The following is a 24,006-nucleotide window of genomic DNA, read 5'->3' as shown; positions in this document are numbered from 1 at the left end:
ATTAAACTGGAGCACTGAGGAAGAAACCATCGCTTACTGCATGTGTTGTTGTTGTCGTTGCCCTTAACTGCATGCTTTTTTAAGTTTTTCAGATTGTGACCCATGTAATAGCTATTTCTTGGGCTAGGTGTTTTGCCTTTCTTTTCTAAACTCATGGTTTTCTATTTTTATTTTATTTTTCCCCTTCTAGTATCTCCAGATGAAATGGCCACTGCTTGATGTCCAGGCAGGGAGCCTCCAGAGTAGACAAGCCCTCAAGGATGCCCGGTCCCCATCACCGGCACACATTGTCGTAAGTAACCTTCCAAGACTTGCTTCTTTTATTGGGGGGTGATGAAGGGAATGCTCTTCTGATGATAACAGGCCTTGTTTACCTTTCTTTAAAACATTAAAAAAAGAAGTTCTTGGACGTGGTTTATATTTATAAGGTACTCATTTCCTGTTACTGGACCCTAGTGATTGTAACGTATCCCCAATTTTTCTGAACCTTCCCTTGACCTTTTTCTTCATGTATTGGGTTAGAATCTAGCCTTGTGGGCTCCAATTAATGGACACAGTCACCATGCTTTGAGGAAACCAGAAATGGTACGAAAACAATGTTAAAAATACAGCTAGAGGAGGTGATGTGGAGAGGAGGGAATTAGGAAACTCAAAGGGGAGCTATGGATTTGAGATTTTTCCAGTCACCCCTCCCATTCTTCCCTTCCCTAGTTTATCTTACTGTTTGTTGAAAAATAATATTCTATATTCATTAGAAAGATTTTATCTGAGCAGGCTCCTTAGAGACCTGGTATAGAAATGAACTTAGGTTAAAATGAAACCTAACCTGTACATCCACAGCTTTGAAAGCATGTGGGTTTGCTGTCGAAAGCATTTGGTTTTAGTACTAAGAGATGACAACAAAAACCATGTGTCTACTTATATTTTTAATGGACTTTCTAAGGATTTGCAGGCTCTGAAAGTAGGACTTAACAAATTAACCTCATGAGAAGATAGCGTAATCTTATTAGAATATTCTTTTCAGTAGATTTATATCATGTGCTGGACTTCATACTTTTGAAATAATAAATGAATATATTTGTCTAATGAATCTATGACAGCATTATGCAAAACATGAAACAATTCATGTAGTTTTTGAAGTATCACAACATCTTATCCCTTAATATATTTTGCTGCTGTAGTATGTATTATTTCTAAAAGTGCCAAAATAATTTTAAAGTAGGAAAATCTTGATACATTATGTCAAATTTCAGTTTAATAGCCTCCTTGTTTTGTAGTTTGCTGTAATTGAGTATGTAGTGTTTAATGAGTTATGCCTCTGTTGTATGTGTGTATATCTCACTGTAAAACCCTTTTTTGAATTGCCATTTGTGAACATGTCTTATCTTCTTATGGTATAAATGAGGCATGTAGAAAGAAGGTGGACATTTGCTAGAAGCTTCCTCCTTCCTTCAACGCCAAGTAAAATGGATGCTCATAAGAATGCCAAGATTTCCAGGCTGGAAGTGACCTTAGATAATCTAGGCCCAATCTGCTCTCAGAAAAGGAAACTGAGGCCCAGAGATGCCTTAAGTGAATTGCCCAATGTCACACGCTGTGTTTGTGGCCACAGCCACTGAAGACTTGATCTAGTTCTCTGCTCCCTTTTTTGTGCCTTGGGGCGCATTCTCTCCTCTGGGAGGTGAAAGTAGCTTTCTGTGGCTGGCTCTGTTTTGCTTGTTATAAATTAGGTAGTATTTAGGGACAGTAACGTAGGTGTAAAGTTGCTGACTTGGGGTTCTCATGTACATGTCTCCTAGAAATGCAAATGCCATGTTACAAAAAATTAACGATATTCACAGAGATTTTTAAAAAGTGACAGAGATTTTAAAAAGGGGACCAGCAGTTAGTGTAATGGCTATGTCGCTGGATTCCCATGTAGTCGACCGCGGTTTGCATCCTGGACCCGGTGGCTTAAAACTCACGCCGGGCGCGTGTGCATGCGTGCCCAAGATCCCGAGAGGAGAACGGAGGAGACGGGATTGCGGCGTGGCCATTCCCCCTGGGGGTGATTTCTCACTTTCTGTCTCTCTGTCTCTCTCTGTCTGTCTGGCGAGTGCACACGCCCTATAGCAAAAACCTCTCCAAAAAAAAAAAAAGGTGTGACGTTTCTACCGACCTAGAGTGTATAGAGTGTATAGCGAGGAAGCCTCTGGTTCCCTGAATTCCCCAAAGTGGGTCCAGGGGCTGGCGTCTATTTCTCTGCTTTTGGAAGTGCATGGTGGGATTTCCCCACATCTTTTTTAGCAATGGAGAAAGGACGTGTCTTTAAAACCTCTTGGAGGCTTTTTCTCTCTTTGAGTGTGGAGAGAAGATAAATCCGAGGAGACTCAGGGTGGGCACAGTGACTCAGGCTCCATGGGCCCCGTACTGAAGCATTACCCCAGGCGAGAGTGGGAATCGGTCCATTTGGAGAGAGGTAATGACTCCCATGGTCCCACAAGAGCAGTCACCACAGTGTAGGCCTTAAGCACCTTGTTTCCTTGCGTAGAAATTAATGATCTGGACGAGATGGTAGAACGTTATTTTCCAGAGCCAGTGTGGATTTTGGCGAGTGAAACAGCATGGGGACTTAGGTTCTTTTTTCTTCTGCTGTTTAATAATAGGCACATTTACATAGCAACCACTTTGGAGCACACACCACCTTTTAGATGGCCCTTTGTCCAAAGGAGCTACAGCTGGCATATTAGAATATGACTTTTTGTGTCTTCTGGTTTTCTTTTGGGGACCTGGATATGGCCACTGGGTAGAGGTTATGGGGATGGGGGGGAGGAGGAGCTCTGAGAACTGGGGAGGAGATAAAAGCTAACAGTGTGGACTAAAGGAAACCAGATTTGTGAAGTGCTTGATGCGTGTGGCAGCTGAATGGCGATTTTGGTTCCATGAGTCAGCCCTGTCATTGTGTCTTTCTGTAGTCTTCACCTGACACCATGGGCTGAGGGGGTGATCAGTACTATGTTCTATGGAGAAGTTAGCAGAGGGAGATGGGAGAGTAGGGGAGAAGAATGGTCCCCTACAGTTTTGAGACTGAGGATCCATGCACTATGGGGCTAAAATTTCTGATTGCCTTTCCTTTTTTTTGAGAGATTTTTGCTATAGGGCACGTGTGCTCACCAGACAGAGAAACGGCGAGAAGTCCTTCTCCCCTCCCCAAAGTAGGATGGCCATGCCACAATCCATTCTCCTCTTAAGATCTTGGCCATACATATACACACGCCTGGCATGAGTTTGACACTGCTGGGTCTAGGACTCGAACCATGGTACACTATGTGGGAATCTAGCAATGTAACCACCATTTTCTGGTCCCTATGGTTGCCTTTTCACTGATTATAAGGCAAAAGTTCCTATACCTTGGCAGGCACAGTGTATCTGTTTTGATAAAGGGAGTATTCTTTTGAAAAAAATGTTTAAAAAGAATTATTTATTTAACTTTATTTGTTATTATTATTAATTTGACCAGAGAGGGGAGAAGGGAGAGAGTAGGGTGCCAGGTCCAGGATTTAAACTGTGATCATCCATGTGGGAGTCCAGTGCCTTAACCACCACGCCATTTGCTGGCCCCAATAAAGGGAGCATTGCGAATCTGGGGTTATAATGCCTTTTGGTCTTTGCACAGTTTCACATTGGCCAGAGAGTCTGACTCCTGTTCAGATTTGCTGATGAACAGCTAACTCTGGGGCTCTTCCTCACACTTTGTTTTTCACTCACTTAAGAAAAACATTGTCAAATCACAGCATTTCATCAGACGTGTTTCAAAATAATTGTCTAAAGATTGCTTCCTAATTTCTCTGAAATTTAGATTTCTTGTAACTCTGGGGCTAAGCTATTTCATAATTATTTCTAGCACTTCACTTTGAAAATAAAAGTGGTCAGTGTTTGTTAGCAAAGATTAGAGGTTACAACTATCACAGATTGCTAAGAAAATAACTTCACTACCTATTTGGGGCAGAATCTTCCTAGGAGAACTGAAAACATTTTGTCAGATATTATTTTAATCTGATCGATTTTTTTTTTTCATGTGATATGTGGGTTACCACATTATAAATAAGTGATGTGTAGAATAAATGTTTTTAACAGGCGGAGTTCCATTGATCAAATAATATTTAACCTAAGAAACAAATCCTACAAATTCGAGTTCCTCTAACTGTTACAGCATCTGTTTTGCTATTATCCAGTGACTCCTAATCTATGTTCAGAGAAGAGAAGTCATTCCCCAGGGATGGTGTCTTTATTTGCTGGCCAAAAAAATGAGGATTTAGACAACCAATTGATCTCTTTTGCCTACTTCTCTACCTTTTCTTTCCCCCTTATTCCTTTCTCCCAGCCCTCATAGATTCATTGACTTCTCAAGTACAGTTTGACTTCTTAAACTCTCAAAGTCACAAGGTCTAAGATCCTCCCTTTCCCCAGCTTCCCAGTCCCATGTTCTAACTCACATAACTGGCTCGTTTTTCTTTCTCTGTGGTGTTTTGAAATTTATATTTTTAATTCCTTACTTCCCCTCCCCCCCTTTTTCCTCCTCTATCCTCTTAACAAAATGAGGGCCAGGCTGTTGGGTTGTGCTGAGTGGCAGGGGTTGAGTCAGTCCCTCCCAGCGCCCCGCCTCCAGCGGCTGGTAAGCTGTAGGGTTAGGAGCACTCCCTAGATACCACCCCCGGTGTCTTTGCTATACAAAGACTTTAATTTAACTTCCTTTGTACCCAGCAAAAAAAGATTCTGTACCAAAAATGGTGGTATTTTGGTATAGTATGTATCTTACAAAACGGCAAAAGGCTTCAAAAGTTCCTACAATTTTATCTTGGGGGTTTCCTTTTGAAGTCGATGTGGAATTTTACCTTGGGGTGGATTTCTCGTGGTTCTTGGTCTTGTGTGTTTTGTTGTGTAATGAGCATGGAGGTGTGGGATGAGAAAGCAGACTGAATCCCGAGGAACAAAGCCCGCTAGACTGTGGTGGTGTACTTTTTTGTTGTTGTTATTGCTTAAATGCTGAAAGAGAGAGGAAAACTCTTAGGAAATACAGCATGATGGCTAGAACTTCAGACAGGGTCTCTGTTGTCTGTACTGTCTGAGCATTTTCAAGTAAGCTTGGAGGGCAGGATGGACCTTTTGCTTTTTGTTTTTAAAGGTTTTAGGGCAACCTGTGCATAGTTAATTTAAACAACAACAATAAAAAATACTACCTTGAGAACATCCTCTTGGGTATTACATACATGTGATATTTTGCTGGGTTTTTCACCTCGGCCATATTTCCCCCGCCTCCTAGTTATTTCCTGGTATTTGGTTTGTGCTAGGAGGCTTTGCCAGAAGTGGAGGACTGACAGGACAATGGCAGCCCCTGCCTGTGTGGGAGGCATTGTGCTGGGCACCATGGAGAGCTGTCCAGGGCCTCCGAGGTTGTGACCCGAGGTTGTGACCAAGGAGTCCTGGTTTTGACTTTCTCAGTCAAAACTTGATGGGAGTTACAGGCCTGGATGGTGCCATGAGGAAATGGCATTTCAGAAGAGATTTGAAGGATTGATTGGAGTTTTCCAGCTGGAGATATGGGAGGAGTGGTGGAGAGTGAGAGTCCATTCCCAGGCAGAAGGGAAAGCATAAAGGTCCTAAAGGAACAAGAGTTGAGTTTTGAGAAAAGCAGACTGTGAACTAGGAGGGCCCCTGAAGGTTGAGTCGGGAGAGCCAGAGATGGCGAGGGTCTGGTATTTAGTCCTAACAACAATAGGAAATCACTCGGGGCTTTTGCTGTTCCCGTGGGCTTGTATTAAGGTACTGGCAGAAGAGGAGGTGCAAATGGATAGATCTGGAGACATCAGGAGAGCTTGCTGATGGAGTAGATGTTGGCATGGATGCCGTTCACTGTGAGGGGAATACTGGAAGACAGGCAGGTTCCAGAGGTAAGAGTTCTTTTTAGAGAGATCGCGTTCACTATTGATTGAATCATCACCTTACTCATTGATACCCGAATAGTGATTGCTACAGTGTGAGGAAAAGCATTCTAGACACTGAGAGAAAGTGGGGTCAATGATGAGCAATAATAGCAAAGAAGAGGGTAACACTTCCTGTGTACCAGGCATTATTCTAGGTGCCCTACAGATGTGTTACCTCATTCTACAGAGGAGGAAATAGGTACGGAAGGTTCTAGTTTTGCTCCATTGTGGAAGTCAGGATGTGAGCCGAGGCAGCCTGGCTCCCCTATGCCATCCTCCTCAACACTGTAAAGAGATGATTGAATGTGCACTTAGAGCACAGTGGGGAGCACTGGGGGGGCCCTAGCCCCACCTGGGTGGGTAGACATGGCCCAGGAGAACCTACCAGCTTCACCGGATCGTGGGCCATACATCAAGTTGGCTAGAGACTTGGTTATGGGTGTAAGCATGTGGCTCTGGGAAGGACTCCTTGACACGCCAGGGGAGAGAGTGCACTTACAGGGGCAGTGAATTAGGGATGATAGTGAAGGCGTGAACCTGTGCTGATTTCCTCACAGCTTTTCCCTATGGTCTATCTGCATTCGCTCTGCGCCATGTGTACTCTCCTCGCTTTTATTTACCTATGACTCAGCCAGACTTTTGAGAATACTTGGCAAGTGATTCCTAGGAGGAGTTGAGTCAGAACTTTCATTTCTCAGACAAAGCCATGGAAGAGGTATATATTTTGTTTAAGGATGTAAAGCAAGCTTGTGAGCACTGCAGAATGGTATCCACACATTTTTAATTTGCTATTAGATGCATGCACTATGTCGGGGAAAAATAGAGTGAAGGAAAGTGGAAAGCATTCCCTCTCCCCACTCCACACCCACAGTGGGGATGGCCATGCTGTAATCCTTTCTTTTTTATTCTCCTCTCAGGATTTTGGGCAGTCAGGCACACACCCAGCATATCTTTCAAGCCACCATGTCCAAGACTTGAAGTGTGCATTTGGCCACGTGGGATCCAGCTACACCATGCTACTGGCTAGCTCAATAATATTATTTTTCTCTGGTTATTTTTTTTGAATAAGAATTATTTATTTAATATTATTATTATCATTTAAATTTTCCCTAGGGCTCATGCGCTCACCAGAGAGAAGGAGGGAGGGAGGGAGAGAGACAGAGAGAGGGAGAGATAGAGAGAGAGAGGAAGTAAAGTCTTCAGGTCCAGGATTTGAACTGTGGTCAGCTATGTGGGAGTCCAGTGCCTTAACCACCGTGCCAACTGCTGGCCCCCAGTAGTATTACTTTATAAGGAGAGCTATGAATACCTATTAGGAAGACTCAGACAATCAGGCTATCTTTTGGGGGGAAGTTGTACACGGAGTCAATAATGCTTAGAAGGGAGTATATAAACTCTAGAGGATTAATTGGACCATAGTACTAGAGTCTATGGTCAAAATTCCCAAGTTTTCTTCTCTTATGGTGAAGAATTCTGAAGTTCTTGTGGTCTGGGATTATAGGTGTGACATCTGTCCATCATGGCTATAGAAAGTATTCTACCAAGAAGGATTGTGTAACCTCAGTTGTGTCCCCTTCAAAGTAGACTCACAGAAGTTTCCAGGGCTTTAGCATCATCATATACCATCTCACTAACTCACCTTCCTTTTGTTTTTGCATCACTGTTTGGTAGTTGCCTTTCGTCCACGGTGTTCTTGAACTCCTCCAGAAATGAGAATTGAGCTCCTCATGGAGGCCATTTCCTTTTGTTGCAGTATGGAACCATCGGAGAATTCTGCCTTTCTAGTGACCCAAACTCTTTCTCCTCAAAATGCCCACTTCTTGATTTGTATTTTGCTGTTTAATTCCACTTCATACTGCTTATGCTCAAAGTTATACATCTTGAAAATTTGAAGGTAATTATTATGTATCCCCTAACCCCTTTCTCTTCACATCACCTAGTCTTTGCTTCAGAATTATCCTCCATTGCAGTACACCACTTCAGAGACTGATATCTTAAACTGTTCGAGGACAGGAATTGCTATTTTTTGATGAAAAAAATTCTACCTGTAAAGTAAGTGAAATTAATTTTGAAATGTAGCTTTCCTTATGCATAAATGTATGTTCATTGTGGACGGTTTGGAAGATAGCCCATAATCTCACCACTCAAATTACATTATGAATAATTTGGTATAATTCCTCCTGGACTTTTTCCTGAGTGTATTAATATTTATATTTGTTTTTAACATGTTGGAGCTCATAGTAATACTCAATATTTCCAGCCTTGCATTTACTTAAAATGAAAATCTCTGAAGTTAATAAACATCTCCACTTGTCAGGTTTTTAATGACCATCTGACAGTCCAAAATGTGATTATACCCTAATTTACTTGATCAGTGCATATCGTTGGGCCTTTAGAGCATCTCCTTTTGTTTTCTGCAATTTTGAATAATCCTGTGATGATCATTTTTGTACATAAGTTTTAATCTCCTCCTGCCCTTTTTATTATTTCTTTGAGATCTCAGCAAGAAGATTTTTTTTTTTTTTTTGGGATTTTTTTTTTTTTTGGGATTTTTTTTTTTTTTGGGATTTTTTTTTTTTTTGGGATTTTTTTTTTTTTTGGGGGAGAGGTTTTTGCTATAGGGTGCGTGTGCTCGCCAGACAGACAGAGCGAGACAGAGAGACAGAAAGCGAGAAATCACTGCCCAGGGGGGATGGCCACGCTGCAGTCCCTTCTACTTCCTTCTCCTCTCGGGATCTTGCGCACGCATGCACACGCGCCCGGCGTGAGTTTTAAGCCACTGGGTCCAGGACGCGAACCGTGATCTACTACATGGGAGGCCAGCGACATAGCCATTACACTAACTGCTGGCTCCCAGCAAGAAGATTTTTTTTTTTTTTGGGGGAGAGGTTTTTGCTATAGGGTGCGTGTGCTCGCCAGACAGACAGAGCGAGACAGAGAGACAGAAAGCGAGAAATCACTGCCCAGGGGGGATGGCCACGCTGCAGTCCCTTCTACTTCCTTCTCCTCTCGGGATCTTGCGCACGCATGCACACGCGCCCGGCGTGAGTTTTAAGCCACTGGGTCCAGGACGCGAACCGTGATCTACTACATGGGAGGCCAGCGACATAGCCATTACACTAACTGCTGGCTCCCAGCAAGAAGATTTTTTTTTTTTTTGGGGGAGAGGTTTTTGCTATAGGGTGCGTGTGCTCGCCAGACAGACAGAGCGAGACAGAGAGACAGAAAGCGAGAAATCACTGCCCAGGGGGGATGGCCACGCTGCAGTCCCTTCTACTTCCTTCTCCTCTCGGGATCTTGCGCACGCATGCACACGCGCCCGGCGTGAGTTTTAAGCCACTGGGTCCAGGACGCGAACCGTGATCTACTACATGGGAGGCCAGCGACATAGCCATTACACTAACTGCTGGCTCCCAGCAAGAAGATTTTTTTTTTTTTTGGGGGAGAGGTTTTTGCTATAGGGTGCGTGTGCTCGCCAGACAGACAGAGCGAGACAGAGAGACAGAAAGCGAGAAATCACTGCCCAGGGGGGATGGCCACGCTGCAGTCCCTTCTACTTCCTTCTCCTCTCGGGATCTTGCGCACGCATGCACACGCGCCCGGCGTGAGTTTTAAGCCACTGGGTCCAGGACGCGAACCGTGATCTACTACATGGGAGGCCAGCGACATAGCCATTACACTAACTGCTGGCTCCCAGCAAGAAGATTTTTTTTTTTTTTGGGGGAGAGGTTTTTGCTATAGGGTGCGTGTGCTCGCCAGACAGACAGAGCGAGACAGAGAGACAGAAAGCGAGAAATCACTGCCCAGGGGGGATGGCCACGCTGCAGTCCCTTCTACTTCCTTCTCCTCTCGGGATCTTGCGCACGCATGCACACGCGCCCGGCGTGAGTTTTAAGCCACTGGGTCCAGGACGCGAACCGTGATCTACTACATGGGAGGCCAGCGACATAGCCATTACACTAACTGCTGGCTCCCAGCAAGAAGATTTTTTTTTTTTTTGGGGGAGAGGTTTTTGCTATAGGGTGCGTGTGCTCGCCAGACAGACAGAGCGAGACAGAGAGACAGAAAGCGAGAAATCACTGCCCAGGGGGGATGGCCACGCTGCAGTCCCTTCTACTTCCTTCTCCTCTCGGGATCTTGCGCACGCATGCACACGCGCCCGGCGTGAGTTTTAAGCCACTGGGTCCAGGACGCGAACCGTGATCTACTACATGGGAGGCCAGCGACATAGCCATTACACTAACTGCTGGCTCCCAGCAAGAAGATTTTTTTTTTTTTTGGGGGAGAGGTTTTTGCTATAGGGTGCGTGTGCTCGCCAGACAGACAGAGCGAGACAGAGAGACAGAAAGCGAGAAATCACTGCCCAGGGGGGATGGCCACGCTGCAGTCCCTTCTACTTCCTTCTCCTCTCGGGATCTTGCGCACGCATGCACACGCGCCCGGCGTGAGTTTTAAGCCACTGGGTCCAGGACGCGAACCGTGATCTACTACATGGGAGGCCAGCGACATAGCCATTACACTAACTGCTGGCTCCCAGCAAGAAGATTTTTTTTTTTTTTGGGGGAGAGGTTTTTGCTATAGGGTGCGTGTGCTCGCCAGACAGACAGAGCGAGACAGAGAGACAGAAAGCGAGAAATCACTGCCCAGGGGGGATGGCCACGCTGCAGTCCCTTCTACTTCCTTCTCCTCTCGGGATCTTGCGCACGCATGCACACGCGCCCGGCGTGAGTTTTAAGCCACTGGGTCCAGGACGCGAACCGTGATCTACTACATGGGAGGCCAGCGACATAGCCATTACACTAACTGCTGGTTCCCAGCAAGAAGATTTTTAAAGAACAAAGTTTTTGAAAAGTTTTTGCTACCTAGCCACAAATTATCTTCCTGAAAGTTCTCAATTTTTATAACTATCAGCGGTATGTGAGAGTTTGACATAATATGACCGGAATGATTTTAATATCCTCAGTGGAGAATTTAACAAACAAAAAGTTCAGGCTTCCCTGTACAGATGTGTTCTTAACCCCACCCTGCCCCAGAATGGATCCAACCCATACAAATCAACCTCCCCAAGGCTTTGCACCTTTTAACACAGGCAAACAAAATGATTGTTTCTTAAATAATTGGTAAGTAAGCTAATGTCTTGCTGTTTTATATATTATGTTTATGCTTGTTCGGCCTGGATAATATATAGCATAAGTCTTACAAGCGTTAGGTATACTTTCATTGCCTGAATATACTCAGTACATTTAGGGCTATAGTGAAAGTCTTGAACATACTTTTATAGCTTTTAATAATTTCAGTTTTTTGGTTATCTTACCTTTGTTTAGTTTTTGCTAAGGGGCATGTGTGCTCACCAGAGAGAGAGGCAGAGACAGGAGACAAAGAGAGAGAGAGAGGGGGAAAGTGTGAAGTTACTTCCAGGGTGGATTGCCATGCCACAATCCCTTGTCCTCCATTCTCCTTTCAGGTTTTTTTTTTTTTTTTGGTATTTATTTATTTATTTATTTGGGAGAGGTTTTTGCTATAGGGTGTGTGTGTTCGCCAGAAAGACAGAGAGAGACAGAGAGACAGAAAGCGAGAAATCACTGCCCAGGGGGGATGGCCACACCGCAATCCCTTCTCCTCCATTCTCCTCTCAGGATCTTGGACATGCATGCACACATACCCCGTGTGAGTTTAAGCCACCGGGTCCAGGACTCAAACTGCAGTCGACTACATGAGAGTCCAGTGACAGCCATTATGCCATCTGCTGGTCCCCTCTCAGGGTTTTTTTAGGCATGCATGTACACACACCCTGCATTATTATTTAGGCCACTGGGTGCAGGACTCAAACCACAGTCTCAGCTATGTGAGAGCCAGTGCCTTAAAACCTCCATGTCACCTGCTGGCCCCTCACCCCTGTTTTAATGACATATTATCAGCCAAAGATATTATTTATTTGCTGCTGGGTGTGAGCTTGGTTAGGAATGTGAACCCTGGATTATATTTCTGGAAAAACATATTCACTCTTCAAAGATGCCAGTGGTTCCTGCGTTTTAAGATGAGCTCACAGTAAATGTGGGGAGGGCTGGCCCTGTCACCTCTCAGCTCTTGACCGTTTCTCAATGCTGGGTTGCTTCAGGCTTGGGGAAAAATCTTTGGCAGTTCTGGGTTTGAGTTTCCTGACATTTTTTTTCATTGGCTGTTAATAAGGTAACTGGAATAAAGGGTCCCCTCCTAAAAGAGGGTTAGAGAAGCATTGAGTTTTGCACAGCATGTGCGTTTCGGTAGTGCAGGATCTTGATCCCGCCAGGAGGGTGTCCTAAAGCTTGCTTGACTGTAGAACTCTTCTCGGCAGAAGGAGCAAGATTGGAACCTACTTTGGAAAGTTGTTTTCATTTCAGCACCTGTTCTGTTTACCAAGCGTGGGAGCCTGTTTTAAATTAACACAGTTCTACTTAGAGCTAAACTCATGGTTTTGACTATGTTTATCTTTCCAGTAAATAAAACAAAAGTGTTCGTTTGGCACCCATCCTGTCCTGCTTGTCATTTCTTGTCTTGCTGATTAACTCTGTGTCTGGGGCTTGTTTCTCCAACCAGATTGTAAGTTTCTTGAAGCCAAGGAGCCCCATGGTTTATTTCTTTGCATGTGGCTTTCTCACTTCTGATGATGGTGCTGTGTTAGTTAAACAGAAAACCAGTTTCAGATGAGGGACAGGGACTGGGGTTGACGTCCTGTGGAATGAATGTGGCTTCATCGTTGCCTTAGAGTGTTTAGAGTCATCTTGGTTAGCGCAGAGCTTGTGCACGTGTCTGCTTTCTGCCTGGTGTGGTAGTATGTTTTGGGGCAACGTAATTTGGGGTTGTGACATTTTGCATGGATTGCCAGTAACTTGATAATCCATCTTCTGCATTCCAGCTCCGAGCGGAGCGTGTCTAATCACCACCGCAGCCTCTATGTAAAACGTGGTTTCATGAAAGCACTAGAAATTCAGGCTGTAGGGCTTGGTCTTTCCCTGATCTTGGTTAAATGGGCTATTCCTCTGGAATCCTAGGATGGGGCCCCCAACCTCTATAGGAAATCCGGGACTTGATTAGTGATTATGGAAAGCATCTCTTTCAAAGATGATGTTGTAGAGCGTACAAAATAATTTCTTGATTGTTCTGTTAGTGACTTGCGGGTCGGAGTTTCATCTTTGAGTGGAGATGTTCTTGGAGGACATTAGGAACTGAGGAGGGAGAGATGGGGTGTGGCTGAGAAAGTACATTGTTACTATATTGTACATTTTATAAGTGCAGATTTGAAAATCCTGTGAGTTAGCTGAATTGCCTGGGAATCCTCAGACAGGGATGACTGTATTCCAACCCTGCCTGGTGGCACAGTCAGACAGGAGCAAACTGAGCCACGGTGTCGCATGCCACATGACTGACCTGTGGGTTCAGGCTCGTAGGTTGATACCTGTGTGTGTGTGTGCCCAAGACTCTGATGAGCTGGAGGGCCAGGGGAAGGAGATTGTGGTGTCAGAGGACCCTGTAAAGGGTGCCTCTCCTCTCTCTCTCTGTGCTTTGTACATGCTCTCTATCAGGAGTGAAATAGATAAAACTTAAAAGAATAACCACATTCTGACAGTTATCGAGGTCTTTGCTTCAGCCCCGCCACTCTCCTGATTGCCAGGTTCAAGCTCTGTTTGGATGCCAAATGGGTGGGAACGTTAGCATGTCCAGAAACGACCCTTTATTTCCACCTTCTCTCTGTGTCCAACCTCTCTGTGTTCAACACCTTGGTAAAGACCAGGCCTCGGCCCCTCTTTTTCTCTCACACCCCATGTTCAACCCACCAGCCCTTCCTGTGGGCTCATGAGTCCTCACCGTGCTGTGTCCTCTCTACCTGTAGATGACGTAGAAGAAGACCATGTCCCACTACCTCTGCCATTGTCGCTGGAGCCCAGGCTGCCCTCGTCCCTCACACGGGGGTCACCTGCACGTCTTCACTGGTCTCTTTTTACCTCCTTCCTTTGTGCCTTCCCATCCTCCATCCTCGGTCTTGTAATTCATTCTCACACCTGAGGTGGCTTTTGGAAGACTTCGGTAGATCATATCGCATACCTCTATAGAAAACTAAGGATAAATTTTGTCATTGGAAAGGGGCCCCGAGCAGCTCTGAACAGATATTGCCCTGTCATCTGATTGAAAGGTGAGATTTCGAGAGTCAAAGGCTCAGAATGGAATGGGGAGGGGCCAGTGAAATCAGGCACTGTCCACACTGTACGGATTGAGGCAGTAGGAGCACGTGCGGGCTGGGAGCCACATTCATCAAACCCTTGCTCCAGCAGGAGGTGGCCACTGTCTTGGGCATCGGCCTCTGAGTGGAACCCACACTCCCCCTTAGCACATGTGAGCCCTGCCCCTTGCTGCACGTGTACCAGCCATGCAGCTGTAGCCAGTCTGCAGTGAGAGGCTGCACGAGGACCCTGGCCAACCTGATGCAATACGTTTTCCAGCCGGAACCTGCAGTGTAGCTGGTGGTTCTGGGCAGGGATTAAGTGCATTGCTGAGGCTGTTTAATAGGCTTGAGTGAAATGGGGTCACTGTGTGTCAAAGTGCAGTGGGGTAAAGGTCTCTTGTCCTTCATTCTTGAAGGACTTGAGCTATCTGTTAAAAGGACACTGTCTATACCCAGGTGCTGGTATGCAAAAAAATTAAAAACTGAAGAATGCAAACCTGCAGTGCAGCCTGGAGCCTGGTTCCCCTAGGCCTCCAGAGACCAAGTGGGATGTAGGATATCCCATTATCAAGACTTGTCTTCGGGTCCCCCTTCTGAAGTTCCCCTTCTGTGGCTCCTGAAATTATATCCAACTCAAGGACGCATGAGAGCTTCCAAGAGAATTGTTTTTCCCCTGCCCTTTCAGACTCTAAGGAAAAACCAACCTTGATGGGTGGAGGTAGAAAATAAAATCTAAAAAAAAAGTGTAACAGAAAAGAAATATGACTGGGTGGAAGGACTTCTGGGGAAACCTTTGAGATGATTCAGCTAGAGCTCAGGAAAACAGAGGTTTTGGGAAAGAAGTAGCAGCCCCCTTTAGCCAAAACCCATAAATGAAACCCAGCGTTGTAGGGGCCAAGGCAAGACTCATCCAAGGCTGAATACCTGCTTGACTAGGAGAAGCCACTTCCATTTTCAGAACATAGCCAGGCATCTTTCCTTCATTCTTCTTCCTCTCCCTTGTTATCTCATTTTTGTGAAATACTTGGTTGGCATAGACTTTATTATGCTTTTCTTTTTAAATTAAGAAGTTAGTTTTCAAGTATTGAGACTGACACCTATGTGCTGACCTCCAGTAGAAGAAATTAAAAATGGAACAGGGTTCTGAAGACAACGTCTATCTCTGTACTCTCTCTCTCACCTCTCCCCCACATAATAGCATCCTCTTCACTGTGGCAGATTCCTTTTTTTTTTTTGAGAGATTTTTTTTGCTATAGGGCATGAGCATTTGCTGGAAAGCAATAAATCACTCGTCAGGGAGGATGGCCACGCCACAGTCTTTTCTCCTACATTCTCCTCTTGAGATTTTGGGCACACCTGCACACATGCACATGCAGTTAGCTTGAGTTTCAGGCCACTGGATCCAGGACTTGAACCGCTGTTGGTCATGTGCGAGTCTAGCGCCTTGACCACTGTGGCACTTGTTGGGCCTGACTCTTTTATTCCTCCTGGTTTGGTGGATATGTGAGTGGGCAAGGGGCAGGTGTGAGATAATGTATGAGTCTGGTGGACGGGTGTCAATCTGTGGCTTTTTAAAACTACCTTCATATGTGTATACATGTGCACATGTGCATACACACACCCACACCCCACTGCGTGAAGAACCCTCACTTGCAGAAGATTAAAGTGGATGCTGGGGTGGAACGCCTCGATGATACTATTTAATTCTGGGTAGCCAAATCCAATCTCGTAAGGAAGCTAATACCTTAACTAGTTAGAGACGGTTTTCTGTCATTTATAATTAAAGGACTTCTAACTAATGCAGCTTTCCAAGCCTTAGGTTTATAATACAGAAATAGTGGTTTCTTTGGCATTTTAAATTCTTTTAGGTTAAACCTGCCAGAGCATACACTGATTATCTTCTGCCACAATGTATTGGGTGGTTGGAAAGGTCATGATGTATTTTTCTATGCAAACCTGCGTCGTGCCCTTTCCGACGACCCCATGATAGAGACCTGTGAGCAGGCCCAGCCCTGTGAGCAGCCCCACTCGCCTTCTTGAGTCACGCAAGCCTGAGAGTTGCTTTAGGCAGCAGATGTATTCTATACCATCTTCCCCACCGTTTATAGAGAGACGCGTTTGAAACAAAGTTTCCATGATTCCTCCTGTGGTCATGGGGGACTTTGAAAATGAACTTGAGGTATTTTCACGAAATTCCTGTTTACATGTTTTTAGTTTCTCAAGAGTTTTCCTTTTGGGCTCCTACTTAATATACCCATCTTGGCCCTAAAGCGCTTTTGTTTTTACTGGGGGAGGGGGACAGTTGAAGAACACCTACGTAACAAATGTTATTAAGTACTACTACGCTTTTTGTTATATACACGTAATGTCATAAATAAGGAGACTATCTAATAGAGTGTCTTCTAGTTTAATACATGCTTGTGTTATTTTATTTTAAAGTTCATTTTTTTGAGAAAGAGACGAGAGAGAGAGAGGGAGGGAGACAGACAAGGTCTCACGCCACGATCCCCCAGCCTTCCAGTCAGTCAGGATCATGGATGTACCTGCCCAGCATGTACAGGTCAGCTGGGGAACAGAACCTGTGTTTGTCCATGTGGATCTAGCATCGTTTGAATAGCACATGACCCCCACACCCCCAGCTGGCTGCTTGGCTTGTTTTAGAAGCATCATTTTCTTATCACAGATGATTGGTGGCAAAGAAGCATCATTTGTTTGTTTCACTTATTGGTTGTTACAACTTTATGATTCGATGAAGAGATTATCCGTGTTCCATTAAAACAGATATAAACTGTGAAGAGATCCTGCAGCTCCTAAAGGAACTCCACAAGGAACTTGTTCCAAGACCTTTGAGCTGAGAGCAGTGTCAGCACCTAGATCGCCAGTTTTTGCCTGCGTGGAGCGAGGTGTGGAGGAAGAGTCTGAGGCCCTTCTGTCAGGGCTCCAAGGGAAGGAAGCGTTGGTCGATTACTACTGCCTGCAGAGTGCCGGAGGAGAGTAGGGGACAGTAGAGCTGTCGTGTCTGCTTTAGGCATCAACCTTTTTGGGAAAGTGTCAGGAACCGAGCCCCCTGCTGGATCTACCAGAGCCCCGTCAAACATGCCTTAAGATGTCATGATGAGCAAGAGTCTTTCTGACTCACTTATGCACTTGATCCAAATGGAGTGGTGGGGCAGAGGTACATATCTCATCAGAACCGGGAATGAGGACGAGCCCAGGGGAATGAAGGCAGGCTTAGGAGTGAGGCTGTGGCTTAGAGTCTTATTTATCCCACTTTGTTCCCCCTCCTGCTGGGATATCTCCGTGCTCTCCATGATGGACGATGTTGAAGACGTGAACTGGGCCAAGTGTGACATGCACATCCAGCCCACTTCCTTTTAAAACATGTATCATGACTTTCCAATCCAATTTAAAAAAAAAATATTATTTTATTAAACTTTATTATTATTATTTTCCAGTTTGATCAGAGAAAGAGAGAGAGAGTGCAAAGTGAGAAAGCAAGCCGTCAGGTCCAGGATTTGAGCTGTGGTTGGCCATGTGGGAGTTCGGTGCCCTGACCACCATGCCATTTGCTGGCCTCATCCAATATTATTTTTAAAATGAGTGTGTGGGGAGTCGGGGAGGGAGGAAGGGGCAGGCCAGGTCCAGGACTCTTAACTGCAGTTGGCCATGTGGGAGTCAAGTGCCGAAACCACCATGCCACCCATTGGCTCCTTAGCCCACTTCTTGTGCATCACACTAACGAAGGCCACGGTGGATGTAATCGTATGTCTGACATTTACTGAAACTGGACTTGAAGAGTGATCACCCATTTCTCTTTTCCTCCCAGCCTATAATTAAAAGTTGCTTGTTAGAAAATCAAGTTTCAAAAATCAAGACGTTTTGGCCCAGCCTGGTGGTGCAGTCTGTAGCATACTGGGCTGCGGTGGGGGAAGTCCATGGCTGACTGCAGTCTGCACCTCTGGCTTAATTGACCTGAGTCACTGGGCATGTGCACACATATCCAAGATCCCAGTGCGGTGGAGGAAGCGCGTCATGGTATGAGCAGACCCTATTGAGGGTCCTGTCTGTCTCTCTCTCTCACAGACACGTATACATGCTCTCTACCATGAATTACAAGAAAAATAGTGTTTCTAGAGAGAGTGATAATTTTAATGTTAACTTTTAATTTGGGAGGTTAGGCTCCCTGCCTCCTTCACACACACCAACTTATTTATCCAATTTATTTTTTGGTGCCTGTGATGATCCTCTTCCTGATTTATTTACCATACTGTGAGTTCAAGCCTGACGTCAGACACAAGCTAAGCTTTCATGCCAGCAATCTCATGGTGAAGTTTGAGAATATGATTTGAAAAATATAACTCATTCGGAGGCTGCTAGGACCTACAGTGAACTAGCGTGTGCTTGGACGTCTGCGTGGAATAAGTGAGTGGGCAGAGAGGTCGTTTGTCAAGGAGAGGGCGGGCGGGCTATTGGCTCCAGGGCTGGCCAGCACCGCGTACAGAGGCCAGCAGGGTTGGGCTTGGCTAAGTGTTCTGGTGTCTGGATGCTTATGTGAATTTCCTTCGGAGCTTTTCAGTTGGCAAAGTAGAATTGGCTGGATGTGGAGCAAGGGTGTGGATTGTCGGGATCCTGCTGGGCACAGGCATGTGATACCAGAGGGCAAAACAGAAGCCAAGGAGAGGGCTTGTGGTACTTTGGTCATGGACTGTCTTGGAGCCTCAGTTACTACCAGATGGCAAATTATAGACCAGATCTTTGTTCTCTCCCATACTAGCTAACCTGTTCCTGATTTTTCTTTTAATATTAGACTTCATCCTAGAATTTAAATCTTGAAAGGGAACTCAGAGGTTTCATGGTGCAGAGCCCTCATTTGGAGAGTTAAGAAACAGATGCATTGAGAAATGGCAATGAAAGTACAAGATTTTGGCAGTACCGGGTGTTCACTGAGCACTTACTAGTTCCCGGCACCGTGCCAGTAATTCACGTCATTGTCAGGTTTCATTCCCTTATGAGTAGCGGCCTCTAGCCCATTTTACAGGTCAGGTAAACTGAGGCTCAGTGGGTGGAATGATGTATTCAGGGTTACACAGTTGCTGAGGGCCAAGGTGGAGAATGGACCCAGGAAGTCGGACTTCAGAGCCAGGCCCCCACTCAGGGTTACGGTGCCTTAGCTGGGAGCATAAACAGGCAGGGAGGGGCAGGGTCTGGTGCCAGAGGGCCACACCAGCAACCTGGAGACCTGCCCTTCCTTTATGGTGCTGTTACTCCTGTTGAGGAAATGAGACTTCGTGAGTTCCTAGGAAGCAAAGGTACGAACTCATGGTTCAGTTGGATCAATTCACCCTTCTATTAATAGTGTATAGTCTTTCCCCATAATTTCACCAACACTTGACCTTGTCAGACTTAGAATTTTTGCCCATCGGTTGAGTGTGCAGTGGCATCCTACCGAGTGTGCATTTCTTTGATGACTCTTGAGGTCCTATGTTTATTGTCTCCCTATGGCTTGCCTGGTTTGATATTTAATTCATATTAGAGAAGCAAGAACTCTTATTGATTTATAGATACTCTTTACATATGTTTGATTCTTGATTAGATGGGCTGGAAATACTTCCTCCTAGTTGGTGATATAAAAACTTTGCCTAGATGGGATTTTTAAATCAAGAAATGTAAGCGTTTGATGTACTCAGATCCATCGGTATTGTCCTCTGCTTTCATAGGGTGCAAACAGTTGGTGTGGGAACTCTGCTGTTGACTTGGCACCTGCTGCATCACAGGAAGTTGTTTTCATTGGTGTGTCTAAGCCAGGGGGCTCCCTTGAAAACTAGGATTAAAGATGATTTTAAACAACTCTCTTAGAACATGAGGCAGAAGCTGTCGATTGGACCTACATCTAGAAAACTTGGAAGTGCCAGGGCAGTGCATACCCATGGGCACGTATTGGTACAGCAGTGGGCTCTGACTCTCGGACAGAAGCTTTTTGTTTTGTAGCTCCTCAATCTTCCCAATGATGCCTCTTCAGGTAGGCAATTTATCCCCATTTTAGAGATAAAAAAACCCAGAGCTTAAAGAAGTTAGGTAATTTATAAGGCAGTGGCAGAGCCGAGATTCAAATCCAGCTCTTCTCTGACCACAAAGCTTGTAGTCTTCATGCTACACACAACCCATGGCCTTCTCGAAAGTTACTTGGAATTCATTTGAGTCCCAGCATCTTCATATGTTATTTTTCATTCGAATCTTAATCGGAAAGGAAGAGGGGTGAGTATGGAGGACAGGACAAAGGGGAAGGGCTTGGGATGCACTAATAGAAACGGAAACCCCATCACTGGGAGGGCAGTTCAAAAGAAATAGTTCCATATTTTATGTAACTAAAATGTTAAAAGCCCAAATAATTGCATCATGCAGGTTTGATGCTGAGTAATCACTCTCCCCCATGTTATTGAGAGGGAGGCAAGAAGTCTGGGAAGCTGTTTTTGCCTAAGGAATTACATTCCAGGGGACTCTGAGGATTTAGGTAACCACAAAAGCCATTTATTTCGAGTACACTGAGATTTCTACCACTTTGATCCCTAATCCATAGCATAATTAATAAATGAAATGTGCTGTAGCACTTTTTTTTTTTAAAGTGTACTTTTAAAATGTCTTTTGGTCTGACATGATTCATTTCTGACTTGGAAAAGTGGCGTCACTCTCCGGATGGGCAGGCCAGGAGCGGACGTCTGGTGGGCAGTTGGGTATGGTTCCTGCCTTGAACCTCCCTTGAGCAGGTCCTTCCAACATTTCCCTGACTCTGTGCCCCCCAGCAAACCTGAGGAACCAGGGAGGCCAGGATGGAGATGCTGTCCGAAGGCTGCAGGCCACTCATAACCAATGGATCAGTGTTGATTATTTCTCTGTGCCCCTTTCTGTCATTTGAGGGGCAGTGCTATGAGTAGGTCTGATGGCTGCTTTCTCTTCCCTTTCCCCTTCCTCCGTCTTTCCTTCTTCCCTCCTTCTCTCCCTTTCTCTCTCTCCCATCATCCTGTCAAATATTTAGTGAGAAGGTGGTATGGGAAACATTAGTGGATGGGCAAATGTTCTTGCTCTCATGCACCTTCTTCTCTATTGTGGGGGAGGGAGTGGGAGAAATGGGCCTAGAGACCAAAATCAGCAAACATAAATAATATGAAGAACTACTACTACTACTACTAATAATAATATAGAAGTAAATACTACTTTGACCACTTTTAGTGTGTTTGCCATTCCACACACGTTACTTCAATCCTTATGCCCTTTGAGTATAAATGTGGTACCCATTTTACAGATGAAGGAACCGAAGCTCAGAGAGGAAAGAGATGGCTTCCTCATAGGTGGCAAGTCTGACTTCTGCAGCGTCTGGGTGGTAGCCGAGGTCTTATTTACTGTGCTCTCTTATCAGCTGAAACCGGGCAAGGTAATTTCAGATAGTGAGAGAAGCTGCAGAGAAGGGAGACAGGATACTGGGAAGAGAGGGGCCGTGGCTGGGCTGTTTTAGATGGGGTGGTCAGAGAGAACCCCATAAGACCCTGTGCAAGCCGAGATATGAACATGGGAGGTGGTGAAGCCAAGGGGCTTCCCTAATTTGCACTCGAGCCAACAGAAGGTTCTGGCAGGAAGGAGTTCATGCCTTGTCTGTGCCCTATTAAGCTTCCATAGGCCCTTAAGAAGGGGGAAGAACATGGTAGCCGTCAACACCTTTGGCCCTTAGGATTCTGTCTTTCACAGTTGGTTCGGTCATAACTTGTGACTGTCCAGCCGGGTTTCCTTTTAGGAAAGGGGAGAGAATGGTTTGTCGCATTCAAATATGCTGTCAAAGTACCCCCATTTATTTCAGTGTCTGATGACCGGAGTGGGGAGTCTGAGGAGGCTTTGAAATGTCTGGAGAGGTTCTTTAGAGCAAAGATGGAAAGGGGATGGGGACTCCTCTATCCTAAACAAAGAGTGGGCCACAGGAGGATAGCCAATGCTGGTTTAGGAGTGGGTGAGAGGGAAAAGAAAAGTATGAATGGTTAGTTGGAAAACATGCTTTTACACTTTTTGCTTGATTCTCCGAGGGCAGTATGAACTTTGCTCCATGATACCCTGGGGGAGCTAGCAGTTCCAGCCCCAGACCTTGGCTTCCTGGTCAGCTTGTGAGGGGCCTGTGTGCAATTTGAGCAGCTAAGGGGGACTGTGGGGTTGGGTGTATGTGCCTTTCCAGTTCTGGAGTGTCCTGTTCCTTGTAAAAGTTGCAGGTTTTAGGTCTGGGGCTATGTGACGTGTGGGCGCGTGTGTGTTGTGCGTTAATTTGGAGTGATGGGCTTGGCCAGTGGGAAAGAGCGAGACCTCCAAGGACACAGTGACAGGGTTTGATATGAAGCAGCAGGAGAGCTTTGCTGCCTTTATTCCTTGGTAAATCCTTACACAATGCCATATGCTCTGAATCCCTAGCTGCGCATAGGGTGTGATTTAGTTAATGCCCATTCCGCAAACAGGAAATGGTGCTCACCGCTCGCTCTATATGCGGTTCATGGAGATAAAGTGTCAGGACTGGGGGCTGCAAACCTGCAAAATACTGATGCAGGTTTCCACGCCCAAGGGCGATGCGTGTGTGTCCAGGGTGGGGTGGGTGGGGTGGAGAGCTCTGGGTCTGTCACACATACAACTCATCAGGCCGTGGCATTGGTTGGGAGGAAAATATTGATGTACTCTTTTTGTTTTTGAACCTGAAGTTTGGGTTTTTCAGGCGCATTTGTGCATTTTTTAATGTTTTTTTTGAGTGCCGGTGTTTGGGTGTGAGGTCACCATGGGTACCCACTCACATGCACACGTTTCAGTGGAATATTTTCAGGACTCCATAAAAAACAGGAGGCTTTCAAGGCTGGGCTACTTGTTCAGGTTCTCCTCCCATCCCTCTCCCCCCCCTTTTTCTTTGGCAAAACCATGCAAACATTGGTATTCAAAAATATTTTGTTACTTTTCTTGGCAACTTGTTCCAAGAAGGAATTGCAACACAGTCTCAGAGTTAGGAGGCAACTTTCTGGGGAAAAGGCGGGGGTGGGGAGGTTTAGAGTTTGAATCAAAAACAGACACCGAAGCTTTAATAAAATAAATGAAGCGGAGCCCTTTCAGCTCACGGTGGACTGTGTTGGTGCGGGTCAGGCTTTAACGTGCCTAGTGGAAATTGACAGTCTGAGAACTGGGACATAAACAAGAATGTCAGTCCCTGGGAGTCTTGTTCACTGGACAATGTCTCAATTGTTTCCTTGGTTTTCAAGGCAGCAGGGGAGAGTGGAATATTAACTGTTTACTGCCCAAGCCTGGCTGGGAAATTGCTTGGAGGAGGGAGAAAAAAAGAATGACATTAAATTAGATTTTTTATTTAGAAACTATTAAACAGGTTCGTAAGTGATAAGGAAAGAGCAGGTTGTTTTCTCTTTAATGATCTGCCATTCAAATCCATATTCCTAGATATATTTTTGGAGTGTGTGTGTGTGTGTGTGTGTGTGTGTGTGTGTGTGTGTGTGTGTGTGTGTGTGTGTGTGTGTGTAAGTGAAGGGACAGCAGGGTGTTTCCTTTAAAATTTGAATTGTTAGCCTTGTATTCAATATATTGTCCATTTTTAAAGATTGCTGGCATATAGGTTATGCATCCTGGCGGATATGGCAGTAGGGTTTAGGGAAGGAAGTATGTATGGTTTCTAATCATTTAAATTTTAGCTTTCGGCTGATACCCTGTTAGTATTTGTTCCTCTTAAAATGCCCTGGTGGAATAAAAATGAAGTGGTTGGAATTTATAAAGAAACAAAACGTAGTGTGCTCCTGATAAAAATGTTCTTAGTGGTACAGA

The 24,006-nt window shown here is 45.2% G+C and overlaps 1 protein-coding gene across 8 annotated transcripts in view; it reads left to right on the top strand.

The window, feature by feature from the left end:
• Window positions 1–24,006, top strand: part of TCF7L2 (transcription factor 7 like 2) — a 217,233-nt gene that overhangs the window by 83,179 nt on the left and 110,048 nt on the right. For all 8 annotated transcript variants that reach the window (XM_014593395.2, XM_006162771.3, XM_014593396.2 and 5 more), the window contains exon 2: window positions 191–292. In XM_014593395.2, the coding sequence (XP_014448881.1) occupies window positions 191–292 (102 nt within the window). The remainder of the gene's footprint in view (window positions 1–190; window positions 293–24,006) is intronic.

This window comes from Tupaia chinensis, unplaced genomic scaffold (genome assembly GCF_000334495.1).
Source record: "Tupaia chinensis unplaced genomic scaffold, TupChi_1.0 Scaffold140534_1, whole genome shotgun sequence".
NCBI classification, from domain to species: Eukaryota; Metazoa; Chordata; class Mammalia; order Scandentia; family Tupaiidae; genus Tupaia; species Tupaia belangeri.
The sequence above is the reverse complement of the archived record's forward strand: the minus strand, read 5'-3'. Positions and strand labels throughout refer to the sequence as shown.